Source organism: Monosiga brevicollis, genomic scaffold, assembly GCF_000002865.3.
Source record: "Monosiga brevicollis MX1 MONBRscaffold_15 genomic scaffold, whole genome shotgun sequence".
NCBI classification, from domain to species: Eukaryota; class Choanoflagellata; order Craspedida; family Salpingoecidae; genus Monosiga; species Monosiga brevicollis.
This window is the reverse complement of record NW_001865052.1, coordinates 208,363-218,649: the sequence shown is the minus strand read 5'-3', so window position 1 is coordinate 218,649 and position 10,287 is coordinate 208,363. Positions and strand designations below refer to the sequence as shown.

General features: G+C 55.7%; 3 protein-coding genes across 3 annotated transcripts; 1 reads left to right on the top strand and 2 right to left on the bottom strand.

Annotated features, from left to right (window-relative positions):
- Positions 1-552: 552 nt before the first annotated feature.
- Positions 553-3,525, top strand: MONBRDRAFT_9348 (uncharacterized protein; the record flags this gene model as incomplete). The annotated part of the gene is made up of 5 exons (XM_001747102.1): positions 553-597; positions 2,370-2,529; positions 2,622-2,806; positions 2,945-3,116; positions 3,218-3,525. 5 exons carry the CDS (start codon positions 553-555, stop codon positions 3,523-3,525), a joined length of 870 nt encoding a protein of 289 aa, XP_001747154.1.
- Positions 3,526-4,163: 638 nt separating this feature from the next.
- MONBRDRAFT_9347 (uncharacterized protein) lies at positions 4,164-7,830 on the bottom strand (the record flags this gene model as incomplete). Its single annotated transcript, XM_001746975.1, has 5 exons — positions 4,164-4,562; positions 4,711-5,171; positions 5,260-5,424; positions 6,454-6,544; positions 6,622-7,830. 5 exons carry the CDS (start codon positions 7,828-7,830, stop codon positions 4,164-4,166), a joined length of 2,325 nt encoding a protein of 774 aa, XP_001747027.1.
- A 1,375-nt stretch (positions 7,831-9,205) lies between these two features.
- MONBRDRAFT_26609 (uncharacterized protein) lies at positions 9,206-10,170 on the bottom strand (the record flags this gene model as incomplete). The annotated part of the gene is made up of 5 exons (XM_001746974.1): positions 9,206-9,370; positions 9,481-9,570; positions 9,697-9,760; positions 9,871-9,947; positions 10,066-10,170. 5 exons carry the CDS (start codon positions 10,168-10,170, stop codon positions 9,206-9,208), a joined length of 501 nt encoding a protein of 166 aa, XP_001747026.1.
- Between the last annotated feature and the right edge of the window lie 117 nt (positions 10,171-10,287).

Below are 10,287 nucleotides of genomic sequence, written 5' to 3'. Positions count from 1 at the left end.
CAGGCGAACCGGAATGGGCAGCTCGCACCTGCCGACGCGCCTAACCTTTGATCTCTATCCACCAATCTGCTGAGCTGAGCCAACGGCGGCATGCTTTTGGTCGACAGGCCGGCCGTGTCCAAGAGTCCTTCTCAACCACCAAAACAAGGTAGACACGAGCCACGTGCCCGCTGGGCTTAGGGCAAAAGGCCTTCTGACCGTAAATGTTCCAGCAACGAGCTGTACAGGAGGAGCATGCGAGATGATCAAGGCCTCATGAGTTGGTTGATAGGCAGCAGCGAACAGCAACCGGGGGCTGCGCCTCCTTTGTGAATCATATCGAAATTGTCAAACCGTCTCTGTCTAGTACCCCTCCAAAAGCTCTCCCTCTCTCTCCCTCTCTCTCTCTCTCTATATCACAATCCTTGCGTCTAGATCAGCGCCACTTGATGCACAAAAGTGCAGCTTACTTACCCGGAGGCAAAATCACGCGCGGTGATGAAGCATCCCGCATCCCGCATCACGTCATCTGTTTGAGTGGTCAGCAGGCCCACGGTGGGAATCTGGGCAGCAATGGCCGCCGCAGCGCCTGCGGTCAAGACCCGTTTGCGAATGCATGTGAGAGAGGCATGTGGGCCAAGCCAGTGGTTCAGACAAAACATGCCAAATAGTGTGGGGGCTCTCAGCCGTCTACCCACCAGCGGGAGAATCCTCGAAAGCAATGCTGGTGGCTGCATCAGCCTGGCATAGTTGGAGGCCCGCCAGGTAAGGGTCAGGATGAGGTTTGCCACGTGCGCACTCGTCGCCCAAGATCTGGTGCGTACGAGGGAAGAAGGGTAACAAGCCTCCAGCCTCCAGCATAAAGTCAACGTTGGCTCTACAACAAACGAGGGCTGCATTGAGCTGGCCAGCCGGGTGGTCTCTCTTGTGGGTACGGGTGCGTGCGTAGGCAAGTCCCTGGGCTTCAAGTCCAAACAGACCGTGGGGCATTGGTAACCAGAGCCTTTGGCATGTTGTGACGCTCCAGCTCCCGGAGAAGCTCAATGGCGCCCTCAACAGGAATCACCTCTGTCTTGGCCAACTCGCGAAAGCGATTCTCCTTTTCCAATGAATACGCCTGAATGTCTTCCTCGGGCATGTCCGGAAACATTTCTAGTGGCAGGCAGGCAGGCAGGCAGGCAGGCAGGCAGGCAGGCAGGCAGGCAGGCAGGCAGGCAGGCAGGCAGGCAGGCAGGCAGGCAGGCAGGCAGGCAGGCAGGCAGGCAGGCAGGCAGGCAGGCAGCACAAAGCGTCAGGTTACAATCAGGTTTTTGCAAGGCCCGGCATGGGAGCCTCGCGCCCCAACGTACACCCCTGGCTGATAACAAAGGCAGCAAACCAGGGCAGTTGGACCGACCGCGAAGGACAGGCGGGTTTTGCCGACCAGCAATGGTCACATAATCCGGCTCGGCCAGGGTCACACCCAGCGTGGCCAGCATGTCCCGCCAGGCATGAAAGTGAATGTGATCCGTGTGCACCAACGTCCCATCACAATCAAACAGAAAAGCCCGCCGCGGCGCCTGTGCTCCCACCCGTGCTCCCACCCGTGCTGCCATCTTTCCTTCACCAGCGAGAGCTCACACACGCGGTCTCTCTCTCTCTCTCTCTCAAAAACTCTCTCTCTCTCTCTCTCTCAAAATTCCCTCTCTCTCTCTCAAAATTCCCTCTCTCTCTCTCTCTCTCTCTCTCTCTCTCTCTCTCTCTCTCTCTCTCTCTCTCTCTCTCTCTCTCTCTCTCTTTTAAAATTCTCTCTCTCTCTCTCTCTTTTCTCTCTCTCTCTCTCTCTGTTTTGATATCAAATTATTTCGCAAGGGGGTCGTTCAACGGGTTGATAACGTTAATTTCTTACTTTAAGAAGATTTTAAATTTTTACAAGGTATATTAACATGATTTTACCAAGGGCTTTTGCTGTTAAATGTAGAGTTTGTGTAGTTTTGGTTTTGTGATCGTGAGTGCGCTGCAGCGTGGTCGAGCTGCCATCGTGCCAGTAACTTGGTCCCATTCGCCCGCGCGCGGCTGCCAGACGATGGCCGTCCCCGCAGCTCGCTGGGGTATTCACGTGGCCGTCAGCTTGAAACTTTTTTTTCTCGGATCAACCAGTAACAGGGGTTGCGGGGAGGCAGATGCCATCCGCACACATTGTGAGAGCGAGCTGTGACCCTCACGTGCCTCTGTCGGTCCCTTGGTATCAAAGCTGCCCACCCTCGCAGTCTCGCGCACTCGGACAGCTCAAAATAGAGATAGAGCCTTGGGGCCTTGCCTCGAAACACACTAAACATGGTACGTGGCCTCGATCCTCGCATGCACCTCGGCATCCGCCTCTGTCTCTCATCTACCCTCTCCGCTGGTAGGCCGCATCGGAAGGCGTTGCGCTCATCGACAAGGTCCAGCGCCTGGCCTTTTTCTCGCGACTGCTCTGGCCCACCACTCGCAATGCACTTCAGTGGGCCGAGCTACAGCGCGGCAACCGTGTCCTTGATCTTGGCTGCGGCAATGGTCACGCCACGCTTGGTATGTCTTGTCCGCAGCGCAGCCCATCCACTCCCCACAGCCCTGCTGGTGACTCACGGATGGTGTGGGTGCTCCTTGTCAATTTGCGACAGGACTTGCCAGTTTTGTGGGCCGCGTTGGCCGAATCACTGGTGTGGATACAAGCGCCAAAGCTCTCGAAAGCGCCGCCGCCTATGTACAGCAGAATCGGGATGAGGATGCCATGGCTCGCGTCTCATTCCTCAAGGCCGAAATCCCAAATAACATGGCTGAGCTTGCCAACAAACGCTTCGACCTGGTGCGATTTGTTCCCGGCCCCAGACCTTCTCCGGCATTCACCCCATGATCAGTAACAGCAACTTGGGCACGAGCCGACTCATCTGCCCAATGATGCATCCGCCTGTTTCCCCCGTGGTCACTGCGCCACATGCACCAGGTCTATTCGCGCCTCCTCTTCTCCTACGTACCCGAGCCCCTGGCATCCTTGGAGACTTGCAAAGAGCTCCTCTGGCCCGGCGGTCGCATCCTCGTCGAAGACGTGGACTACAGCTCTTCGTTCTGCTACCCAAGTAGCCCCGCCTTTGATCGCTACAAGGAGCTTCACACAGGTCCGCTGCCTACTCATGCTGCCCCAGCTATCCATCTCGCGGGTCAAGCCCAAAACTGGTATCTCAACACTCCTGTGCCCCTTCCTCGTCTTGCTGCACAGCCATTAGCGCCCAGCTCAAGGGGCATCCATTGATCGGCCCCAAGCTTTATAGCATGGTCAAGGAAGCGGGTTTTGTGGATGCACGCGTGCGCGTCGTCCAACCCGTATTCACACACGCAGATGAGGGTCGTGCCGTGGCTCGTGCCTCCCTGCAAGACATTCGCAACCAAGTCCTGGCGCACGATCTCGCATCAGAGTCCGAGCTTGCAGAACTGGATCACCAACTTCGCGAACTAGAACATCGCCCAGATGCTCTCATCTCGTTGCCGCGCATTTTCCAAGTGACTGCTCGCGTGCCTACGCCTTGAGCAAGTCTTCCTGGCATGGTCTGCTCCGCTCCAGAATGCTGCTGACCTTTGATACCACTTGGCTCAGACACAGTCACGTTCAGATGCTGGAAAGACTCGCTGGCCTCTTCCGCCACTGAATCTGCTTCTGTGTTTTTTACTCTTTGCATAGCTTTCTTAATCAACGACACGACCACAAAGCACCCAGCCTTCCACATAGTGCCTAGCAAGCATGGTGCTTGCGTATCACGCCTGCTGATTCATATCAAAACTGACCCATGCATGCGAGTGGCAATGGACCCGCCATCAGAATACACAAAGAAGCACAGCCACATGCCATGTCAAGTGAAGTCAACTTAATCGTCCCATGGAGTGCATCACAATCAGACCCATAAACACTTTGGTAGCTATCTGGACTAATCACAGACTCAACTCGGCGCAGCGTCAGATCGTCGAACCGAACAAAGGATACTAGACAGTCTTAAAGATGAAACCCAAAAGGGGCAATGCCTGCCCACTTCAACACAAACATATATAAAAATTGCACATGGTACATGTCGTAGGATGAAAAACGCACATTGATCAAAATATCAAGCCCCAAGCATGCTCTTTGCCCCGAGAGGTGCAGTCAAGCTTTGCTCAGCCAGTGATCAGCGCGCTCACGAAGCCCCTGCCTGCCGGCCACGCGCCTTGAGTTGTGCCTTGTGTAAACGACCCTTGACCTTGCTGAGCAACACGTGTGGCTCACGCGCTGCCTCGCGCAGAACAACGTGAAACAGACGCTCCGTCTCAGCCACAACACGTCGACCATCGGCATCATTGGTGCAGCGACTGCTCACATCCATCATCACGGCCACTTCACCATCCAACATGGTCTCCCAGAAGGTCACGCGAACAGAAGCCGGATGAGAGACCGGCGTGGCAATGGGCAAGGGACGTAGCGTGACATTGCCTGCCGTCATGTGCCGGGCCTCATCCAGATTAAGCCACATGGAAGGATCCGCCCCCAAGCTTGGCAGCGTGAGGCGATCAGCTTGCGCCAGCGTCAAATATCGAAACTGCGACACCAACAGAGAGTGGAAGAAGGCAGGGGGACGGGAAAGGTATTTCCATGCCATCAGCGTGGCCGATGCAGCGAGTCGAAACATGATTTTGGAGGCGGAGCAAGTAGACAGCATACAATACGCATTGTGGGGGTGCACGTACCTCTAGACCGTTATTCACCAAAGGGTGAATCGCTCGCGGGGTGGGGCAGCTCGCCAAAAGCCAGCTTGACTCGAGCTGATGCCCAATCTCGACAAAGAGATCTGAAAACGTCTCGTGTAGGGGTAACTGGATACCCAATGGCACGATATGACCAAAGGGCCCCAGAACCGTTGCCAGCTGATCCGGGTGGCACTCGCGCATGCTGATATCCACGCAAAAAGAGAATCGGTCTTGCTGCGTGAGGTAGGCGGCCACCAGGGCCAGCGATGCGCCACAGAGAACAGGACGGTAGGATTGCTCTTCCACTTGACAGTCATCCGGTGGAACAAACAGGACTTCATAGTTTATGAGGGCGTTGCGGCTGAGGCGAGAGCGGCTCGTGACGACGTGGTGTGACCCCCGAAGCCCCAGATAGAAGCGCGGCGGTGGTAGCAGGCGCAGCTCTCGCTCCCGTTGACCACCTGGATGCCAGCCCCCAAAACAAAACACCCGTATGCATCGTGAGCAAGCAACAGCGAGCAAGGTCAACATGTACGCAAACCGGCGCACCTTGATGAGTGTTCTCGTGCACCATCTGGGTCTGAGCATCCTCCAGGAGCTGGGCCACATCGTCCATTGAGTCGAAAGCAACGGCTTCAAGGTGCATGTAACTGGCAAAGGAAAGGGCATTGCCCGGCATCTCCAGCTCGGCCTCAAGTGCCTCCGTTGCAGGAGCTGCAAGTGTGTAATGGCACAACGGTGAGCCCCAAAGATGCCAAGCATAACAAAGAGGGAAGCTTGGAGCGACGACACAAATCATTTGAAGAGAGATCACTGGTCGGACGATCGGTAAAGTCGAAAGCGTGCGGACATGGAGCTGGTGGCGTACCAAGAATGGTGGCACATAGATCACGCATGTAAACGGCCAGGGAGAACCAATCCATCGCGGCTGGGTGGGCTCGTAGCAAGAGAATTTGACTCCCATCCCCGCTTTCGAGTAGCATGCAGTGTAGAGCCGCGTTGGTGCCGGCACGCTCACTCATGAGTGCACCGGCCTGGCGTGCTAGCTCCAAGTCTGACGGCACCGTCTAACAACACCCGAATCGCAGAAAATTCTTAGTCGAACGGAGAGGGGCTACTGAACTTGAGCAAGAACGATGCTCGGCAGCAAGGGCGGACCTGGCACTCAAAAACAAAGGGTTGCTGAAATGATACGTTTGAGGCGTCCTTGCTGTCTTTGACGGCTTGAACGAAAACCGTGGCAAGCTGTGAATGTTGCTCCACCGTCTTGCAAGCCTGTGCGTTTGTGGCAGAGTGAGCTAAAAAACGTAACTGCAGTGAAAGAAATCAACATTGTTCAGAGCAAAAAGCTACTATACCTTTTGGACGGCGTCGCTCGACAAGGTTGCATCGATGACACGAAAGCCAAGACTGAGTACCGACGGGCCAGGTGCTTGCAGCCAGCTCTTTTGTAACAAAGTCAGGTGGGACGAGGGGGCTGCTTCTGAATCGGCCTCATCCGCCTAGTCGTGCACAAGGTTGTGCGTGAACGGGAATGACGACAGACGATCATGCGGAGCAGGTGCGACAGATGGGTGCAGGCAGACACTCAACGCACATATTCAAAGGCATCGGGAAGGTTGAAGAATTGCCGAGCCCAGCTGTGCAAAATGGCGCAAGTGTATGAGTTGAACGACGTGCACGGCGCCCTCGGCTCGGGGGCATCATCACGGCGATGCACCTATCGGGCCCAACCCAACGTACTCAAACCCTCGGGGAATGTAGAGTCGCTGACCCTCTGGGGACTCTCGATCCCAGTGACCATCCTATTAGATATTCTTGTGGTTATGAGGGGCTGAAAACGAAGGCCAAGGCACATCCATCTCTTTGTCTGCTTTTAAATCGAACCATGTCCCAGACAGTGAATCGTACCAGACTCGTTGCGGTTGAAGAGAATGGAGCTGCCACGTCAAGCAAATTGCGAGAAGAGTGTCGTGCCGTGTCCATGAGACTATTTCGCCGCGAAGGGGTGGAGTCGATACTTGACATGCTGTGAATACTGCCACCCGAGTGTGTCGGGTTGCTCATGCGCGATGATTGAATTCTGGGCTGATGCCGCGACAGGATGGCAGCAAAGTCACCAGAACTGTGCCGCCAAGAGGTGCCACTGTCCTCGCCTGCGGCTGTCTCGTCATCATCAGTGGTGCCGCGCGTCGCCAGTTCGTGCTGTTCTTGCTCACGGCGAGAGACGATAGCTGATCGGGCCACCCTGCGACGTCCTCTTGCAGACAATGGTCGATGAATCGGGGCGTGCTCTGTCTCGCTGGGAGAGACGGCGTGTGGTGAGCTGGCCCCACGGCTGGGAGCTTGCGAAGTGCGGAGGAAGGGTGCTGAAACCCGATGCTCCGCAATGGTGGAGGGTGAGAGTGAGGTACGTGTGTGCCGGAGGGTGTGAGCTGGAGCACTGGCACGGGCATGCGCACGATGCTCCTCCATGTCCACCTCGTCATCAACATCAGCCTGCATTCCGTCGTCACTCAAAAGATGCGTTGCAACTTCTTCATCGGCCGGGCTTGTGGGTGTTAGCATCGCTTCACTGCGCTGAGCTTCTTCAGAAGAAGGCTGGGGTTTGATGTCTTGGCTCGGAACATGAGAGTCGGTGGGTCGTTTCAACTTGGCGCGCGAGCTAGGGCGAGGCACCACCGGAGAGTCTTGCGTACTACTGGCAGAGCTGCCAAAATTAGACGAGCGGCGTGGATTGGGATGACGACGACCTGGGGCATGGCTCGGAGGGCGGGGGCTGCTTGGAAGACTCTTGGCAGTGTCAAGACACCGAGTTTCCAGAGGGTTCTCTTCAGAGTTGGCAAGGCTGCGCGTTCCTGGTAGGTTTGGATGGCTGCGTTGACGTGTGCGCGCAGCTGCCGACGAACGGGGCCGAGCAGATGTTGCGCTTTCTGCTCGAGGTGGAGATGGCACCAGTGGAGCGTCATGGGCAGCCGCACTCGTGCGCATGAGCACGGCAGCTTGGCTGCGCCGCGGACGCTGGGCTGTGGCAGACCCTGTCGCGCGCTGCAATGTGGCCGCAGACTCCAAGGGGCCAGGGGGTGGCACCTCTGTACCGTCAGCATCTGCAGCTGCCATGATCGGGGGTCAAAAAGGAAGAGGTTTCCAAGGTTGCTGGGGAGTTTTGACCAGACCAGCTGTTGGGAGGGGAGGTCAAAGCAGCGCGATCCTTGGGCTGCCCAGCTGCACCCTTCTCTGAAGCCTAGTTGAGGTGCATGGAGTGAGGTGATGTTGGTCCTCCCTCAAACAAGCACCGGTGGTCAAACTGGCATACAGACTGGCCAACACGCTCAGCGTTGCTGGCTCATTCGCACCACAACTGCAATGTCCGATCGGGGACCGACCGGTACACTGCTGGCTTCTACCTGCCGCACATCCCAACAACCCATGAAAAATGTGGCGATGGGTCCACGTCGGTGAGTGACACATACAGGCACGTCGCTGCACCAAGCCCCCTAGACGAGTACGCCCGCACGCCCACGCACACGCGCGCGCACACACATACACACACCTCCATCGGTGGCAACAGCAGCAGCAGCAGCAGCAGCAGCAGCAGCAGCAGTAGTAGCAGTAGCAGCGAGGTACCGAGCGGGACGTCGGGTAAGAAAAGGTCGGAGTGAGCGTCACAATTGAAACTTTTTCAAAAAAAAATAAGATAAAAAGTTGTGTGTGTGTGTGTGTGTGTGTGTGTCTGTGTGTGCTTAACAACAATAAGTGTGTGAATATTTTGTTTTCTCTGTCTCTTCGCTGTCTCTCGCTGTCTCTGTCTCTCGCTGTCTCTTCGCTGTCTCTCGCTGTCTCTTCGCTGTCTCTCGCTGTCTCTCGCTGTCTCTCTCGGTCGCCGCTATGGGCCATTGAGCTTTGTGCGTGCGGAATGAATAACTGATCTCGCAGGTCCCTGCCTCGAAGTTGTGCTCACCCGAACGTGCAACGATGCCTCACAGTTGATTAAAACATCAATTTTCCGCATTTTTCTTGCTATTTTTGTATGTTTTTTTTTTTTTCGGACGCGGAAGATTATAATTCCGTCTTGGCAGGGGTCCTTGTTGCGATGAGATAGTCGCGACATTCACCAAACCGATGCAAATCGACCCTTTGTCTGCAACCCCGCTCACTTGCCCATCTTACCACGCCTATCGTCGAGTTCCAAATACCAAGGAAATGGATGCTCGTTACTTTTTTGATTGTGAGAAAAGCGACCCCTAAACATTCACGACACAGCACGAGTTGTGATGTCTTCTTCACATGTCAATGCAACCTCAGACCAAAGACAAGCCGATCTCGATGTTCATGTACAGGAGCAGAAGGCCGGAGCGGCTGATCAGCGAGCAAGTGGATTGCATTGGCGTTTCGAATGGGCGGATACAGGCACGAACAAAAAGACAGGCAGAACAGGCGAGAGGCACGAGCAACGCAGCCGTGCCTCGTAAAGATGTGGCTACAGGTTGCTGGTCTATAAACGCTTGGCGTCTTGCGGGGGTCTAACAGGCGTCATCATGTCGTCCTCATCTTCCTCCTCAACGGGAGTAGCGGGGGCGGCGGCACTCGGGCCCAACATGATCTCCATGGCTTTGTAACGCACGGCTGAGATACCATTGACCATGGTGGCGTACACGTGCTGCAAGGACCAAAGAGACAGGACAGATACGAGTGAGGTCAGCGAGAGGGGGCGAAAAGCTCAGATGTGGCTCTGAGAGTTGAGCGCAGGGAGATGATGCCAGTACGAACCGAGTTGAGCTGTTCGATGACCTTGTCAATGGTGCTTTCGTGGTGGCGCAGCGTGGGGCGAATGACGGTCTTGAAAATGTATTCGGGGCCCTTGGAAAAAAAAAGGGAAAAGGACCGCGAAACCCGAGGTGCGACGTCCGATGATTGAGCGGGAAAAAGAGCGGAAAAAAGAGCGGCAAAGAAGGAGGCGGGGAGGGGGACGAGCAAGGAACAGACGTGAAATTGGGGAATGAGCAAGAATGCCAAGAGTAGGAGCTTGGCTTCGTAGTAAAACGGAATCCTATGCACCGGAAGGATGCCGTGGGTGCGTGAGCCACCGAGCGTGGGAACAGGTGCCGGGGACAAGGCGCCAGCCACTGGTGCCACTGGTCAGGCTCAGCATCAACGTACCACCAAATGATGAGGTCAGCGACGAGCTCACAAACGGTAAAGAGGCTGAAGCATACCCAATACTTCATCCAATGAATCTATGAGAGCATCAGGAAGGATGAATGGGTGCACGATCCAGGACGTCCTTCTGAAGCAGTCTGTGCGCTCGACAAGCCGAGGAAAGAGACAAGTGGGCAAGTTGGCAACGAGACTCACGTAGGCCTGGGTATCCTTTGTGACGATGGTTTTGAAGGACATGTAAGCCGGCCAGAGCGTGCCAACCAAAGTCCGCAAGATGGTAGTGATGAGCACCATGACCATGGCGGCGGTTTGGATGTCGTTGTCGGTCTGATTGGTGTGATCAAGGCGCAAACAGCAGGCCGACGTGCGACCACGTCAGAGTCGAGCGAGTCAATCAAGGTCAGATGCGCATCAACT